This window comes from Barbus barbus (genome assembly GCF_936440315.1).
Source record: "Barbus barbus genome assembly, chromosome: 37".
In the NCBI taxonomy this organism is placed as follows: domain Eukaryota; kingdom Metazoa; phylum Chordata; class Actinopteri; order Cypriniformes; family Cyprinidae; genus Barbus; species Barbus barbus.
The window spans coordinates 27087917-27107426 of NC_136715.1; the positions used below are offsets into that span (position 1 = coordinate 27087917).

At 38.7% G+C, this 19510-nt stretch overlaps 1 protein-coding gene across 8 annotated transcripts in view; it reads right to left on the reverse strand.

Moving 5' to 3' along the window:
• Window positions 1–474: 474 nt before the first annotated feature.
• The window catches only part of LOC306856995 (plasma membrane calcium-transporting ATPase 2-like), a gene marked incomplete at both ends in the record, with an annotated part of 78462 nt that continues 59426 nt past the window's right edge, over window positions 475–19510 (reverse strand). For 5 of the 8 annotated variants that reach the window (XM_079396596.1, XM_079396602.1, XM_079396601.1 and 2 more), the window contains 9 exons: window positions 475–783; window positions 8437–8619; window positions 9488–9595; window positions 11039–11250; window positions 12075–12288; window positions 13848–14039; window positions 15239–15345; window positions 16387–16474; window positions 18953–19132. In XM_079396596.1, coding sequence (XP_079252722.1) covers window positions 475–783; window positions 8437–8619; window positions 9488–9595; window positions 11039–11250; window positions 12075–12288; window positions 13848–14039; window positions 15239–15345; window positions 16387–16474; window positions 18953–19132 — 1593 coding nt within the window. Of the gene's footprint in view, window positions 784–6568; window positions 6656–8436; window positions 8620–9487; window positions 9596–11038; window positions 11251–12074; window positions 12289–13847; window positions 14040–15238; window positions 15346–16386; window positions 16475–18952; window positions 19133–19510 lie in introns of all 8 variants that reach the window. The other 3 variants (XM_079396595.1, XM_079396599.1, XM_079396597.1) reach the window with 1 other exon arrangement.

The window sequence follows — 19510 nt, forward strand, 5'->3', positions numbered from 1 at the left end:
TGCGACCTGGATACACCTTAATCAATAACCAAATAAATCTATACAGTTAGATACATGCCACATACAATACTCACAGATCAGTGAATCAGAGAAGCTGTCTTAAAATAGCAGTCCACCGCACATCCCATCAAATCAAATCAAATCAAAACCGTTTAAATAAAAATAAAGGTTTCCAAATAAAAACCTGGGTAATGTACATTCATGCAGGAGCAACGATAATAGCTGAATTTGATTTAAATTACTCGTAATAGTCTGTCGTTTCCTCAGGGACTGGGAGCGGTGCGCTCTTGTATTGTTTCTCGAGTCGCTCCGCGATCGTCCGAGTCAGTCGTCGTTCATGCGTTCGATAAAACAATGTCGCGCGACCATAAATACGTACAGTCAACAGTACACGATCTGCGTTCGTGTGCACCCCGGAGCGCTTTTAAACGTAGAGTCTAAGATGATTCTTGAGCGGTCTCCCATCTGAGGTGGCTAAAGCGATGTCTCCAGACTATGAAGAGGGCTCCCGGGACTGGAGGAAGCAGCAGACTTACTCGTGTCGGTCGTCAGGTTTATGCCGCTGTCGATGGCATTGTTGTTCTTGTTGGGAGATGAGGGCAGACTGGAGTTCTTCCTGGCTGCCTCGTCGTCAATGTCGGTGTCGTCTATGAGAGGAATGTGAGGTGTGGAGTCCTCTATTCTAAACTCTGGATGAGTCATGAAATTGTGGATGGAGGTTCTGGATTCGGGTTTTTCCAAGCCTTCGTAGAGGGAGCTACGAAATGCGTTCACAACACGTATCTGCGTGAGGAAAGAGATCGCTGTCAAAGGCTTGGAAAGTGAGCTCAGAATACCCCCCCCCCCCCCAGTGGCACAGTGACAACCGGAGGAAGGAAAGGCCGTGGAACCACCAAAAACATTTGGAAAGCATCCCTACCGTGCACATTTTAAGGATTGCATCGAAAAGAACATAACTCAAACTCATGGTAAACTAAAGAGACTGGAAAGGAAAACAGGCAATGCTCTTATGTCCCGTACAGTACACAATACAGTTTACAGTGTACGGTCCAAAGTGTTGTATACCTAGAGACAAGCATTGTTAATTCAACAAAAATGGAACAAAAGAAGTAAAAAACAAAGGAAAACCAAAATGTCATGCAAGTTGAACACATCTCGTAGAAAGTTGGTAAGAGGAGTAGATTAGATATTGAGATCCGGGATGAGTTTCAAGGTAAACACAAAGTCAAAGGCAAACAAAAGAGAAGTCATCTACAAAGACTCAGATAGAGGATGACAGGGACAGGAAGAGTCTATGCTTCGAGAGCATAGAGTCACAACACGATGATGGAAGCGAACCAAAAGCTTGACAAGCCAACTCAACGACTACACACAACATGCAGCTCGGGACAACACCATGTGGAGATGAACACAGGCACACAGACTGTGGAATAAGAAAAGAGATGAGAACAAACACAAGTCTGTTCTTTCAACAACTCCATGCGTCTCTGTGTAAACACTCAAGTATAGGCCAAAGAGTTTTGTTCAGATTCACAGAACTACACTTAAAAAATAGGAGAATCACTTAATCAGTTGTTACTGAGAGGAACTGAGACTTCCTAGAAATATTTGACTGTGCTACTTGGGAGTAGCAAATATTCTGCTTCCAAGGTTACAATTACGAACAAGCAAGTACAAAAATCTAGACATAATTCTCACACTAAACTAATGATGCATACAGTCAATGGTCCTGTTACATAACCTCATGAACTACCTACCTAGACAGCAAGATGTCAAATTATTCTGTCGAATTCTAAGGTCCTTCACACAGACAAGGCAATCCCAGAATGCACTGCAACAAGCTTGGTGTTCATTTTCATCCAAGATGTTGGTTGAGAATTTTTTTGTATGTTATTCAGTTGTTCAGAGCATTGACAAAAAGTTAATAGCCAATATCTGTCTTGCCTGCGTATTAGAGCAAGGGTATCCAAACATGTCCCTGGAGCCTTGCTGAGTTTAGCTGATTAATCAGGGTTTGGAGCTAAACTCTGCAGGACAGTGGCCCTCCAGAAAAACTTTTGGAAAGTGTTGAGTTGTTAGCTTAGCAACACACTAATGTCAGACTAGCATTGTGATCAATTCTTCTTGAAGTGAGTAATCAGAGTTCACTGTACAACGTTTTATATCAGTCACTTAGGAGATTCTGTTTGGCTTATGATGCTACCTTAAAGCAGGGGTGTCCAGTCCTGCACCTGAAGTGCCACTGTCCTGCAGAGTTTAGCTCCAGGTCCAGTTAACAAAGCTAATCAAGGTTTTCAGGATGACCAGAGACTTCCAGGCAAGTGTGTTGGGGACAAGTTGAAGCTAAACTCTCAAGGACATTGGATTGGACAGCCCTGCCATAAGGGGTAGGTGGGAAAAAAATCATGTTTCTAAGGGCCAGTTTTACTAAATAGGGCAAATTAGCGTGAGATCGCAATTCCAAAACAGCGCCGAGGGGCGTGGAAATTTCTGCGGGGGATTTACTAACATCACGCAAATTAAAGAACACAAACGCAACATCTCATTTACATATCAACCGATGCTAAATACAAGCACAGCACAAATTTGCGTAGTTGCAAATAAAGAATAAAGAAATAAATAACCCACAGTAAGCTGAAAAGAACCGGAGGCCAAAAAATATAGGGTTGCAAGAAATTTTGATTAACTTGGTATTGCATGACTCCTAGTTGAGGGTTCCAAGTCATCTTTTATTTCCTGAAACAAATTAAAAATAACATGGCTTGCCAAACGATATGTTCGGATAATGTGTTCTTCTGGCATTCCAAATAAATTAATATGTGTGGAAAAATCCTCTACCTTCTACACGTGCTCTCAGTTCTCTGTGCCTTGTCCTAGCAACAACAATTGAAGCCATTTAGTAAAACCTGACAGTACTATTTTGCGCTGAAACAAGCTTATAGTAAAACTGGCCCTAAGTGTCTATACTGTTGGTTACTAGCAGATGCTCCTACTCAAACTGTATACCCGTGTCTATGAACTGCCCCAACTGAAAATGAGTAACTTGCAGCCTTTGCCACTGTCCGTGTAAACCACTCTCTTGGAGGAAGATGCCAGAGCAAAGGTTAGGAGCTCGATAGGGTTTGGAACAGAGCCTCTATCATACCACCAACTGCTGAACATAAAATGATCGAAATCAGCAAACTATCTCTAACGACCATCAAACTCGATTCTCTATGCAACTCGATGCAAATAGCATGCTTTCAACCTAGCAAAGAGCAAACTTACAAAGCCAAAACAAACAGGTCTGAATGACAGATGAAAACAAATGTCAGAAGGAATCACATAGATGAAGACTGGCCTAGTGAGATTCTGCAGCTGTCAGCATAACACAGCAGACTACATGACCAACAGACTAAAGCCACGAGACATAATGGGTGGCTGTGGACCTCGGATCTACATCACACAGACGACAAATAACACAAGACTATGGGGAGGAAGCGCCACTCTCTTCACACGTCTCCGTAGCTGTGTGGAGAGAAAAAAGTAAAAAAAAAGGGAACAAAACATCCTCCTGTGATCAATAGAGTAACTTCAACAATGCAGCCTAGAGCACTTTGAAGAACATGTCAGGCTACAGCTGAGTGGGGAATGGTACAGTTGGCTATACTTGAATGTTTACCCAGCCTGGTGAGTTTGTTGGTGGAATATTAGTTCACATCAATTTTGCGACGGACAATGGAGGGACTCACAACCTGAAATTCACTTCGTAGGCTGCACCCTTAGTCCAGGGCTCTTAGCACTCTGGGGAAAACAAACACATGGTACATTGAAACACATATTCTTCTGAGAAGTGGGTTAAAGATGATCTGATAAACAGTGACATGAAGAGTAAGAGGAAATCAGAAGTAAAGCAGATTTTCAGGGATGCCCTTTGACAATACTTTACACTAATTGTCTATATCTAAACAATAAGAAATTGTTTGAGAGCCCCGGTGTAATGCCAAATCTCCACTGGACCCAATGGGTAATGCCTGGTTAGAAATGTCTGTCAGATCCTCCCACTGTAGCTGCCGGAGCCATAGCCCTGTGGCCAGTGCTCTGACATATGGACACAATATGATGTTTTATTAATAAAGTTCGGGAGGAGCACATCAGATACTTAGCCTAATTAAACACAAGTGGTACGTAATCAAGTCAATCAACTCACGGACCTAAATACAGCTGATATACCTCCACTCATTTGACGGTCTATCAGCATCCCTCCACCACCCCTTCTCCACCAATATCACTAAGTTCTCACCATACCACGGGGGGATACTCTGGGTTCGGGCCATTCCCGAGCTCAGAGCCCTTCCCCAGTACAGCACGCCAACTATGTATTACCATACTCGCCAAATACGCATTACGTAACTCCTGCTAAATATATGTAAGTGTGAACTCGTGAAGTCCTATTGAAAGTAAAAAAAATATATATCTATCCATCTATCCATCATATTGAGTGTAGGACTACAAATTAAGTCAATTTCACCTTTTTAAGAGCCTCCAAAAATAACATATTATACTATACAAATTTTATAGTATTATCACCCTTGGTTGAAATGGAGGTTTTTGAGGCCAGTTATCATCCCTTATCTGAACCCTGAGCACAAATCTGGCCAGAGTGTGCAGTAGTTCTTTAAAACTCACAATTAACATAATGAAATGGCTCACTAAATGTATTCATACTTCATAATTGGACCTGTAAACGCCTTTATCGAAAGCTTGTACATTTGAAACGGGGGATATTCTATGGTGTTTTATTACAAGTCATAATGTGGTGTGTGCCTTGTTTTTCATTTACTTTTTAATAGTGTATCGAGTTGAATTCATGTGATTAAAAGGGACATCAGATGCCCCCTTACGAAAATTAAACATAGTAAAAAAAAATTTTTTTTTTGGCGTATTGATTACCATTTGTATAACAACAGTTTTACTACAAATACCATAATTAAACTATGGTTAGTGAAGCAAAACCATGGTTAATTTGTAGTTACCATAGTTTAACTGTAGTAACCATGTTTTTGGGGGGTATTATTAGTAGTAAAACTATGGATAATTTTCATAAGAGCCGTTTTCCACAAGTCGGTAATGATCCTTTAGGATATTCATGAAATGTCTGCAAAATACTTTAGTTAAAATTCCTTAATGGATGTGTAAAACAATAACCTTTTTACCTTGTCATTAATAGTTCTGTATACGGCAACCTGTTTCGGTGCATGTCTCTTCAAATGTTAATGAGCTACTGCTCACCCGCTCCTCTCTTTCGCTTGTTGTGTATTCAGTGGCACATTACCATCAAAAACAAAATTAACCGTGTCCTCAGTGGCTGATATGTCGGGAGAAAATGAAGACTCTTATGTTCACTTTTACATGCAACTACGAAACACCTGCATTGCCTATGAGACATGGCTGAGGGCGGAAATATGCTAATACAGGACAGTCTGTCAGTGGTTATGGGCGGGGCCTGAGCAGTATGACGTCATACTGCTCAGAAAATCAAAACGGCTTAATAATTGAGACTGTTTAGGTTTTTGGGGGATTAAAAAAAAAGGAGTGAATGGATTTTTATCATCGTAGGGTGGTTGTGTCCACACACTGCTAAGACACATTTATATGCAAATACAACATAAAAGTGAATTTTGCATTTGCTTTTAGGATTTTGTTGTCAATAACAAAGCTTTACATGGATCCATTTTGGTGTTGCCATAGAAACAAATCATTTCTGACTCAGAGAATATGAACAGCTCTGAGTAGTTGTTGTCTCGTAATTATGCTAACCCTCACATAAGCATAATGCAGCATTATATTTGCAACAGATTGCGGAACAGAGCTTCTTTCTAGAATCTCTGCTGCAGAGCAGCTTCCCTGTGATGCTTTTTTCATAATGTTTACTGTTCAGTGTTCAGTCTGAAATGTAATACTTAGCACTTTGAACTTTCATGACCTACATGGATATATCCATTAGATTTGTGAGCTTATATTTTGCAATGTGCTGGCTCCAGATTTGTGATGCCCCTGTTGACAAAATCAACATATGCTTAGGTATGTTTTGAAGCATGGTAGCTGGTTTGCTCTGGATTAAGCCGGTCCTGAGCTGGTTATGAGCTGGTTTAAGCTGGTCATGTGCTGGTCCTAAGCAAATAACTCCTGCTGAGGACCAGCTCATAACCAGCTTAAAACCACCTTAAACCAGCTCATGACCAACTAAGGACCAGCGTAAAACCAGCTTAAACTAGCTCATGGCCAACTAAGGACAAGCTTACATCAGCTCAAACCAGCAGCCATGCTTCAAAACATACCTAATCAGCATATGCTGGTTTTTTCAACAGGGACATAATTGTTCTAAAAAGAGTTCAAATCTCTTTGCATCGAGTAATTTTTTGGTTTCGTTATGATTGGCCCACTTCAGGTCTAGAGTCCAAGGGCATCCCTGACAAACACCCAAAGAAGAGTGTCACTCACGCCCAGAGGGAGCAGCAGCAGTGCTGGTAGGAGAGGAAAGAGCATTGCACAAGGACACGTGACTAGGACTAGAAATATTGGTTACATCCTGATTTTGACTGGTGGTGGAGGACTGGCGTCTCAGAGCCCCCTGAAAGGAAGTCCCGCTCTTGAACGTGTTCACTACCTCGATCTGCAGGAAGGGGGAGAGAAATACATGGAGCAATGCTTCATCACATGGACACGGTTTAGAAGACTATGACAGGCCCTCATCACACATTAAACACTTCATCTGAAATTAGCACTGAGGCTTTGATGGCTTTAGAAGAGTCCTCCTCCCCGCTGCTGCAGCTTTGACAGCAGTCATGATGAACGCCCAGAGACCCTCAAGAGCCTTGCCGCAGGACTGCATCATTACGCCTAGAAGAGCACTGTTATCATATCACATGACAAACAACAGGCCACAGCAATTCACCGTAAATGATCTGCATGCCACTACCAAAACTATGTCGCATGCGGTGCATTATACAACAGTTAGTGCTGCTCTAATCTGATTGGACAGACGGCATTCCGGTAGTGCAGATATTTAGAATATGGGAGGTTTTTCTCTGTTCGCTGCTTGTCTGCGTTCATAGCGTTCCAGATCAGAGTATGTGAGTGCAGTTGTGCGATTTTGCCAGGACCGAGAAGCAGTGGCGCTTCAACAGTGGAGTTACAAGGGAAGTAAGGGAAATCTCTGTCACTCCACTCATATACACCAATCCAGTCTCTGTGTTGCTTGATGACTAGATGGTTGAGACCATTTTCAACAATGTAATAAACTGGACAACTTTGTCTCAAACGTCACTGAACTGTTGTATAAAACCATCATGACACTCACAATGGTGCTATTGGTCTGAATATCAGGCTTCATGCCCAAATCACTGCCGTGATGCTATTCAGAACAACAACGCACTTGTGATTCTGATATTGCTTAAGGACATGATTTTAGACTGGAGTGAAATATTATTGCAGTAATGGCATATGAATGATCTGAGTGGGGGAAGAGGGCGATGTAAACATATTGGATTTGCTCAGTGAAAAAGTAGTTCTAAGTTACTTTTAAAAAATGTGTATACAATTGGTTAGACACTAACCATAGTAAGGCTATATTTGCAATAGAGTGCTGTGGAATTATACTGGTAATTCTACTACTTACCATCTGTTAAAAGTACTATTTGAGTAGTCATTTTACAACAATAAATGTTTCAAAAAGACACGTGTAGTTATTGCATTTGAAATAAATGCTTTATTACCATTTGAGTAACAATGCATTAACGTCTGACAAGAAAAATATATTCTACATTACTTGCAGTTCACACTAGAAACCACACTAGGACTGGAGTGATAGACTTTAAACACTTTACAGTATTCTGTGCAGTGTGCTCTGCAATGTACTGCACATTTTGAAAAATGTAAGTGTTTGATCTATTTCATGACTACAGTTTCAATGGTTCCAGTGTATGAACGGGTTTAGAAATGCAATTATGTTGTTGCTAAAATTTACAGCACCCAGAATCGTACTTAAATTTTATCTTGAGGTTTTCATTGTAATTTAGATCTAATTATGCAAAACGCTATTCAATAAATGACTGTTCGGTTGGAATATAAAAGTGTTTTTGATGAAAGGTGTACTGACAGCCCATGATTAATGAAGCCCAGCCCAGTTCTGAAGTCTTGCGATCAGCGCTGATGTTTGTGCCAGTAATGGCATTTGGCAGAGCCGAGCTGCGGTTCAACCTCCGCACTGTTCTAAATCTGGCCGTAAAACACTCTGCCAGCCGTGCAGATGGTGAATCTCAAGTACATAATTACAAACACAATTGATATACCAGCATAAGTATGGTTACTTCCTACAGATGCCATTTCAGTGCAGAATTCATGCTGAATATTTCAAGCAGCCATAGCTTCCCAAAGACTGTCAGAGGTTCTAACCTGAGTCTGGATTCTGTTGAGGCCTCTGAACCAGAGGATCTGGCCTCGCCGCAGCTCTCTCTCAGCATGATCGATCTCCTCCTGGTCCTCGTTCTGGTCCTCCTCGGGCATTTCATCCTTCTGCGACAGCTGGCCAGCCCCTTTGAGGAACCTCAGCTTGCTGTTTGGGATCGTTGAGATAACCTGACCCAGAGCATGACACACGTGTATGGATATCAGAACGTGATAGCACACAAAACAGAGCCATTTCAGAGCTCCATCCTCAAAGATCCAGGTGAGGAACAAGCCCAGTGTACTGTTTGTAGAACATCAGGACAGCTGTATAGTATGCTGGCAGATACTGTTCACAACTATCAATGAGATACACAGTATATTACTCACAATTCCTTCATATAGACACTGACCAAACAGTGAGTTTTCCATGTTACTATTTTTCATCCATGGAAAATCTGAAACTCTTTGAAGGATTTTTTTGATTTCATCCTCGGAAAATATGTAAATCTCTGAAGGCGATATTTTGGCTGTAACCCTGGTGTGCCATTTATGCTGTGCATTTTGAAAATACTCCCAAATAAGTGATACTAAAATCAACTTCCTGTTCTTAAGAACTGATTCAGCAAAGCAATCTGTCAGCCTCTCAGCATTGACAAAAGAGCATGCTAGCCAATGGTAAATTGCATTTATTTTATAATTCTACAGTGATTAAAGGGATTCAACCCAAAAATTAACATTTTGTCATTATTTACTCTCCTTCATGTTGTTCCAAACTTTTTTTTTTATAGAACACAAAGAAGATATTTATAGAATGTTTAACTGTTTTTGTCTATTCAATAAATATCAAGAGGGTACAAAACAACAGTAGTCCTCACTGACCCTAAGAAAAACCTTGAGATGCTTTTCAAAACCACATCTTTTGTGTTTAATGGAAGAAAGAAAGTCATACAGACACAGGTTTGGAACAACATAAGTGGGAGTAATGACAGAATGATAATGTGAACTATCCCTTTAATGAAGACCTCGAAGGAAATGAGAAAGAAAAGAGTTGCATTACCTGTCCCCAGACCAGCTCTCCCAAACCCAGGAACACACACCACATCCATTTCTCCAGGTCCAGAGGAGTACAACTGAACGGTTTCCCTCCAAACTGAACAATCACGATCTGAAACGAAATGTCAAAATGGAAACGTAAGGACATACAGATGTGCTGGGTGCATTATATTTATAACTACACTTCAATCAAATCATGCATAACCTTTTAATGAAGACTTAATTATTAAACTAGGTCAAATATCTCAAAATAAATTAATAAATACAGATTTGAACAAACTTGAAACTTAACCTCCTGAGACCCGAGAAAAAGGTTTTGGGAAAAATTAGTTTACATTGTTTAGAGCATTAAAAAAATCATAAAAAATTACATTTCTTAAGTTATGCTATGCCCTCAGTAGAGGACATCGGGACTCAATTTCTTTCAAAAAAAAAAAAAAAAAAGGCATGAATGAACATACATAGGCAAATACAATTGATTTTTTTATTTATTTTTTTAAATCCCCAATACATTTTTAGTTTTCAGGATTGTTCTGTATAAAGATGATTCTCAACTATGTTATAACAGAATGATTTGATATACCATTTTTCTTTCTGCAAAATGTGTGTAAAATTACCATAAACGGATTTTCTCATTACATACAATGTATCTATAAACTATATCTAATTGGCATATCAATGTGTTTTTGGGGCAACATATAATGAAAAAATAAGTGTAATAATGGGAGTAATAATTGACACAATTTTAATAATAATAAAAGTGTCTCCCAAAATGCATAATAAACATGCTTCTTTTAGTCCCGGTGTCCTCATATTTTGACATGTGTGAAATCAACGTCTCGTTTCTAACAGAAAGTCATATTTTGATTTGAAACCCCATAACATTTTCCTGAGATGTTGATTTGACACAGTTTAAAAATTAGACAGATTTAAATAATTACAAAATATTATATTTCCAGAAGAGTGTCTAACTAATTTAATATCAGCCATTTTTGAAGACCAAGGAGAGGGAGTGGTCATGGTGAAACATCCAATCATTTGCTATCTCTGAAAAGCCCTGAATGTGCTCTTTACAGGACATCCAGACTTAAAACTCTGGCATGGAAAGTCTCAGAGAAATTCACTAAAAATAATAATCCTCATATGAGGTCGCAGAGAACCTTAAGAGGTTAACTTGAGAGGTATATACCACTGATTGTGCAGACATTTTGAATCCTGTTAGTTGTGCAACATTTACATCTTATCACCCAGCTATTCTCACACCACGACACAATACATATTCAGTGATGTAATGTAATGTGATATAATATGATGTAATATTACTCTACTGTAGTGGATCAGCAGCAAATTAAATCAGAGGGCTGCATTTGTATATTTGTATAATTATATATGGAATGACAAAAACAGATGGTTCTGCATTCTGGCTTGTTTTTCCCCCAAGAGCATGATCTACTCAAGTCCACTTGTCATACTAAAGAAACTGTGCTTCTGAGCTGTAGCTCCAAAATACACCGCTGGGAAACATAACTCCCATCAACTTTCTATTTTTTGGTACCTGAATGGCGAAAGTGCCCAGAACGATGGAGCAGAAGATGGGATTTCTGAAAATGCCATCAAACACGTTCCTCTCTCCGTGGATTTTGCGTGCATTGATCTCGTTGAAGAGCTGCATCATGACGAAGGTGTTGAAGATGATGGTGTAGTGCTCAGATGGAGGAGAATGCAGCGGCGCGTTCCTGCCACTGTCAATGTCAAAGATCTGCTCGCCTGGATCACAAACATAGCGTAAGATCCTACATGTTTTGGTAATACTTTACTGAAAACCTTTGTGTATAATGCATACTAACGGGTTATTAAAGGGTATAATGCATTATAATTATTTATAATGTGCGTTGTAATACATTATTTCTTTCCGTAAATAATTATAACTGAATTTAAAATGCATAGTGTATGAATTGATAAGTGTTATAATGTATTAACTGTGGTTACAATTATTCATAAGATTGTACAATGCATTACAAGCCATAATTAATGCATAACAACTACTTTTATAATGCATTATACATAAAGTGTTACCAATGTTTCTTCAACTATTTGTGTAAAACAGTTTTAAAAAATCGATTTAATAGGCATTTTCCAGGCATAAAAGCATAAACGTATTTGCTTAGCATGCGTCGCAGATCTACACCGCAAAACATGGCTTATCTTATTATCTAAAAATTATCTTACTTATCTAAAAATTATTAAATCAAGATACTTTTACTAGATAAGAAAAATGGCTTCCAGGGGGAAAAAAAACTAAATTAAGTGCATTTTGATTAAAACAAGTAAAATGATCTGCCAGTGGGGTAAGTAAAATATTATTGTTTTAAGAATATATTACTTACCCCACTGGCAGAAAATTGTACTTGTTTTAAACAAAATGCATTTAATCTTTCCCCTGGAAACAAGACTAAATATCTTAAGTCATTTTGCTTATCTAGTAAAAAGTGTCTTGATTTAAGCATTTTTAGATTTATTGACTAGAAACAAGACAAAAATACTAAGTAAGATAAGCTATTTTTTGCAGTGTACAGTTTAAGAGAACTCACCCGCAAACAGCAGCGTGAAGATGATGATGAGCTGGAACACGGCATGGCCCATGATGTTCTTGGTCATGGTGCTGGAGATCAGGGGTTTGTTTCGGCCGTAGGGTTTCCTCATCAACAGAGACTCGGTGGGCGGTTCAGTGGCCAGCGCCAGAGATGCAAACGTGTCCATGATCAGGTTCACCCACAACATCTGCACGGCTTTCAGAGGAGAATCCTGGAAGAAGAAACAGTCTGGTTAAACTGGACTTTCTCATCACAACTCTTTAATCAAAATTTTAAGAAGACCCTGAAACTCATTAACTCAGTGCACGATTGAGTGCCCTCGTTCATCTAAAGCTCTCTGGATGTTCATTTCTCACGACGGTAACTTCACACAGTCTAGCCTCTTTCTCTCAGAAGTGCTGCATCATTTATTAGGTCAGAGATCCTCTAGGAAATTAAACAATGCTATTTTAGATCACAGGGATGAAGTCTTTGGCCTTGGCCTAGTAATCTAATATGGATTCTTTGCCATTAGCACATGTCTCTGCGTAGTCTATTTTGAGATTTCATAGTAGGTCAGATCTATCATCTCATAAAAGACATTTACATTTAGTCATTTAGCAGATGCTTTTATCCAAAGCGCCTTAATATGAAGACAACAGAAACAAACAAAACCAACAAAAGAACAATAATATGTGCTGTGACAAGTCTAGGTTAGCCTAACACAATACGCAAGGGTTTTATATATATATAAAATAAATAAAAAGAAAACAAGTAGCTAGAATAGAAAAAGGATAGAGAATGCTAGTGTTAGAGGGTCATCTTTTATTTTTTTAAAAAGTAGAATAGAAATCGAAGTATAAGTGTTAGAGGGTCAAGTGTATATGTATGTATATATGTATATATATATATATATATATATATACACACACACACACGAGACATCTCGTATATGGTAGCAGTGGTTTTAGGTTTTAAATTAGTAACTAGTTTTGTGTATTTCATGAAGAAAATGTGAGAGGCCTGTACAAAACTCACTGCTACAATGCTAGTGTGTTGGATGGTTGCCAGGGCGTTAGTATGAGGTTGCTAAGGTGTTCTGATTCCACCCTCAAGTCTCTGTGATCTTCTGGTCTCTAGATATGGCTCAGGCCCCTCCTTTTAATGTAAATCTGGGGAATCTTTCACCTGCTTTATCAACTGTCAGGTAAAAAAGTGAGACGCTTTGATGGATTATTCATGCCCTCAACACAAACGGTGCTGGATGAGTTATACTGCAGTTCAAAGGTTCAGAGTCAGTAAGTTTTTGATAGAAGGGCTGCATTTATTTGATCAAAAATACAGTGAAAACAGTAATATTGTGAAATATTATTAGAATGTAAAACAGCTGTTGTCTATGTGAATATGTTAAACTGTAGCAGCGCTGTATTTTCAGCATCATTACTCCAGTCTTCAGAGTCACATGATCTTCAGAAATCATAATAATATACTGATTTACTGCTCAAGAAACATTTCCCAAGTATTTTTGTGGAATACAGGATTCTTTGAACAGAATGTTTTAAATAATAAATTAAACATTGAAACATTTTGTAACATGTCTTTACCATCACTTTTGATAAATGTAATGCATCCTTGGAAATAGTTGCTGAAATGTATTACTCAAGTTTAGAGGCTTGCTCGAATCGCTCATGCCAGGTGCTTTAGCAAACAGCACTGCACACTCAACAATACAGTGAATGCTCATTTAAAGGCTCACTGTGAGCACCTGCGTGTGAACACTGAGGCACAAACCTGGGTAATACAGGCTCCGGTAAAGGCAACGATCACAGCCACCACATTAACGGTCAGCTGGAACTGGAGGAACTTCGAGATGCTGTCGTAGACATTGCGTCCCCACATCACGGCCTTCACGATGCTGGAGAAGTTATCATCCGTGAGGATGATGTCAGACGCCTCTTTAGCCACATCTGTCCCTGCGATTCCCTGTCAAGACATTTCACATAAATCCTTTGCTTCAAATTGCATCAAGTGCCAAATATGTCCATAAAATCTAAATAATTTATTCATTCATTAAAATCACTGTGATTGGCATAAGCAGAACGATATACGTTATGCATTACTAAAATTACAAATATGTTCATAAAATCTGTGAAGGTCATATGTGACCCTGGACTACAAAGCCAGGGTCAATTTTCCGAAATTGAGATTAAAGCTGAATAAATAATCTCTCCATTGATGTATGGTTTGTTATGATCGGACAATATTTGTCTGAGATACAACTATTTGAAAATCTGGAATCTGAGGGAGCAAAAAAATCTAAATATTGAGAAAATCTCCTTTAAAGTTGTTCAAATTAAGTTCTTAGCAATGCATATTACTCATCAAAAATGAAGTTACAATAGGAAATTTACAAAATATCTTCATGGAACGTGATCTGTACTTAATGTCCTAATGATTTTTGTCATAAAAGAAAAATCAATAATTTTGACCCATACAATGTATTTTTGGATATTGCTACAAATATACCCCAGAGACTTAAGACTGGTTTTGTGCTCCAGGGTCACATATTTTTAGAGTAGCCTCAAAAAAAACAAGAAAAAAAGAAAGAAAGAAATTAGATTTTTCATGAAGAAAACATTATAGGACCTTTTAAGCATTGTTGACATTATTTTCATGACATATAAGCACATTCACGTTCTGTTTACACTGAAGTGGGATCGCACCTTCATGTGGACAGTGACTGGGCATAAATGGTAAAATCTTGTTGGTGTCTGGGTAAAGAGAAGCTGTTTCGGCTCACACTGTGTTTGTATTTTTTTTAAAGACTAGCCTGAGGGACTGTTCTCCCTTAAGACACGTCTGACAGTAAAATCATGGTAAATATGACAGAGAGGAAGCCGCCCGCAGGCAGCTGCTGTCAGTTTGATGAGCAGGAACACAAGAATATGCTCTCCTCCGACACGGCTGAACTTATGAAAATAGAAATGGCAGGGCGCTGCTGACACAAGCTGATTTTACCTCATGCAAGTCAACTGACAGATGTCAAAAAACAGGAGTAAGAGGCACCGGCTCACACTAGGGGGCACTCTGGGCCTGCGTTATAATGTGCTGCTGAAATGAGGACATCCTGTGTTTGAGTAGCTCAGAGACTGGAATTAAGATGCGGTTCGATCGGTTCTCACCATGGCAAAACCGACATCTGCCTTCTTGAGGGCCGGGCCGTCGTTGGTTCCATCACCAGTTACAGCAACCACCTGCCGCTGGTCCACCAGGGTGCTGTCAATAATCCCTGACAGACAAGATCATCACACACTACTGAGTCATTCTGTGAACGCTGCCTTTTCCATTTATTGTACATAGAAGAACAGATCTGAGACATTTTATCAGACAACGAACTGCTTAACTGTGCAGTATGAAGAGTTATATAAAATATAATTACAATTAGTAATAATAATTAATTATATATATACTGTATATATATATATACATATATATAGACACACACATACATGTGTGTGTGTGTGTGCAGTATTAATAATAATTATTAATATTATAAGTATTATTATTTTATATAATTTAATTTTATATAATTGAATAAGCAATACATTCAGTTTAAATATATATATATTCAAGCTTGCAAATTACTTAACAGCAAAATTGTGTGTTTAGTGCACTCCATCAAATGTTGTGGACACAAATGCTACTCCTTTACTGGAATGACTCATTTAACACTAATAATGAACAACCATATGTAGCCAGCATTAAAGCTATGTGATAGCAAAACATCAGGGACAATCAAGCAATAACGACCTGGAAATAACTAATTAAATACACTAGTGATGTAATTACAGCGCAACATTTACTTACAGTATGTTAATTATCCTGTAACTTCAGCAATGATGTTCAGTCTTATGTAACACAGATCTGATTCCAGAGCGCTTTACTAACACACTCTGCTGCTGTGTGTAAATGGACAGGAACTCAAATATGACTAGCAGATTGTTCAACTAAAAATGGTGGTCCTTGTTCATCAGCTAATTTGACGTTTTGTAATAGTTTTAGATCACAGTCTCCATTAAAATGTGGTTATATATTTATAATTATACATTTTCTTGTAAAGTATACTCTAAACTTCAAGATTTTTTCAGTGTATGTTAGAGTAATAATAATTTTTGTGTGATGTTCAGGTCTCCAGATATGTCCCTTCACAACTTTCAAGGAAGTATGTAAATATGTGAAGAAAGCAGTGCTTGTTTAAGTGATGTCTTTGGTTCTGATGACACTGTAAGTCTGTGGTTTGGTGTCCAGTGTCTCATGCAGGTTTCCTCACCTTTGACCAGCGTGTGTTTGTCCGTCGGTGAGGATCTGGCAAGCACTCGCAGTTTAGGCCACACTTTATCAATGCGCTCCTGCTCAACCTGCCAGAGACATGAGACAGACATCCATCCATCACGACAAAGACGCTCATTACAGCTGCCAAAAAGTGAATATACACCCATCTGATGGAATCCAGAAAACAGCTACGAGTATATAACGTGAAAATATCTAATCCGGCTCTAAGATATCTTTCTTTTTGTAATGAGTGTAAACATTCATCAGAAAAGACATTGCATTTACATATAAATGATTTGACTGTGTATTAAATCACACGGCGTCCATCATTCACATGTGGGGTGTTTGTTAGAATGGCCAGCTCTCAAATGTGTTCAATAACTGTCCACATCAATAACAGCAGTGCATTGCCAGCAGAGAGTACACATGCAACTAATGTAATCACAACATCATAAAAAAACCATAAATGATCAGAGTACAGACAGTTATATGAAGCAATGCTTTGGACAATCATCTCAGCTCGTTCTTTAATGCAAAAATCATGTGCAGTAATGCATTTCAATGAACGGCTTTAAAATCTACTTTAAGATCTACTTGATCTACTGTAATGTCTGTGAGTGAGGTCTGATTTACAGATAGTTACAGACTTCATAAAACTTAGACATAATCAAAATAATGCATAAGACACATTTCAAACCAGCAGAGAAAACCCTGATTTTAAGCAATATTCTCCCATCAAACAATTCAACAATTTCAGTAACCTGATGAATCCATGTTCCACTGAAATAGTGCAGTCTCCTAAATATCTCTGCTTTGTTTTTCCTTAACATTTTTTGGGACTTTTCAAAATCTTAAAAATGTGTTTATTTCGAGGTCAACGTAAGACTTTGAAAAACAGATTTCTTAATGTGACCCTACTCAACCAAATGTGTGATCTCTTTTCCCTTAATGTTGTAACTTGCACAAGGTCGCCATTGTAGTGAGTAAAATGCTTAGGACCTTAAGAAATACCAAAAAACTCTGATAGCAGTGACTTTTGTTTCCTGAAAGTCAACAGCAACAAATGCAAATGGTGAGATTTCATCGCTGGCAAAATGGATTTGAAGAGCACAAGAACTGCTGTCTTGATCTGAATCTCGGTCTCAGCGACGCATGATGAGCAGCTGTCAGGAGAAGGGTTTGTTCTCACACCCTACTAGCATGCATAGCTCCTAACCTATTAAAACATCATATGTGACTATGAGGAATGATTCTCTCAAACTGTAGTTTGCTATGCAGTAAAATTGCATTCAACTCATGTGTGATGTGACACTGTCTTTCTCTTCTAGAAAAACAGGAAAAACACTGCTGACTAATCCTGCAGTACACAGATTTCTGTTCATCTCCCAAAAATACCAGCTGCCACCAGATACTGTGGATGCATCAACTCATGCGCCATAACTGACATAAATAAAGCATATTGGTTTCATATGGAAATGTAGTACTGTTTAAAAGTTTGGGGTCAGAAAGATTATTGTTATTATTATTATTCTTAAGAAATTTATAGAATGCATTAAATAGAGAAAGATCGAAACAACAGCAAAATGATCTTTGTCAAATAAATGCTGGTTTTTTTTCTGTTCATCAAAGAATCCTGGAAAATAAAATGTATCACAGTTTCCAGAAACAATGGGCAGCACGACTGTTTTCAACATTGATAATAATCAGAAATGTTTGTTGAGCAGTAAATCAGTATATTATTATGATTTCTGAAGATCATGTGACTCTGAAGACTGGAGTAATGATGCTGAAAATACAGCTCTGATCATATCAATCATGACAACTCTCTGAGAGTTTAGCATAGTAATGTACATGACAAAGTTAATGTGTTTGGTGTGGTCGGAATAGATCTGAGCAGTAGAACCGAGACTAGCTACTGCCAATATATCTACAGACATGCTGCTGAGAGCATGTAGGAAATACTGCGGCTGCACATGTAACATATATGAAATAACCCTTTAGCAGATCTATACAGGTGGAGCTGGGGAGGTGGAGGGTTTCTGAAACGCACTGAACTGCTACAGGAAACACTAGCCGAGTATTTGAATGTTGAGCAGCGAGCTCATTGGCTACTGATACGGGAGAGAACCAAACAGCTGCACCGTGTGAATAATGATGTGATTACATTAGATCGAATAAGAACCTATCAGTCTACGTCATCTAGAGTTTCATGCCAGAAATGTGTATTTATTCACATAGAAAACAGTTATTTGAAATTGTAATAAGATTTCAGATTATTACAGTTTTTATTGTATGTTTGATCAAATAAACGCAGTCTTGGTGAACAGAAGAGACTTCGTTCAAAAACATTATAAAAATGTTACTGTACCCAAACTTTTGAACAGAGGAAACTTTTCTTGTAAGCCATTTAATGGGATGTTTAATATAAATGTTAGGTATTTTTGAAAGTATTTTAACATTTATTGCACTGGACCAGTCAAACTCATTTTCTTGATATTATGCCACAAATGCTGATACTATTTGCTGTATACTCAGTGTCCTGTACAAAGCATGCAGTACTGTACCTCTCCTTTCTCGTTCCTGATCCTCCTGTTGAACTCCTTCCCGTCGATGCACAGGAAGTCTTCTCCGGGTTGGATGATGCCACATTTGATAGCGATGGCTCGTGCCGTGTTGATGTTGTCTCCTGTCACCATACGCACAGTGATTCCAGCACGCTGGCATTTCAGGATGGCGTCAGGCACCTGCGGACACAGGACTGCATTAATCCACCTCGCTCCGCTCCAGAGGAAGGGTTAGCGCAGACGCCTCTGCAAACCACAAGCCCACGCCTGCAGCCCATTGCAGCAGTAAATGAGAACACCACCGCAAAACACACGGGATTCGGTCAGCTCTCCTGATTCCTCTAATCTCTCTCTTTGTGGTGATCAGATGCTCCAGTGAAACAAGTGAGAGCTCATTATGGGGAATTCAAAGGGCCCCTGCGGTAATTATGCGGTGGTGAAGATGATTTCTCATGCAACAAAAGACAAAATTATTCATATGAAGGTTTAATTTTCCTGTTGAAAAATCTGGCCAGGTTCAAACTGACCAGCTGAAAAGTGCCTACACCCTCCTAAAAC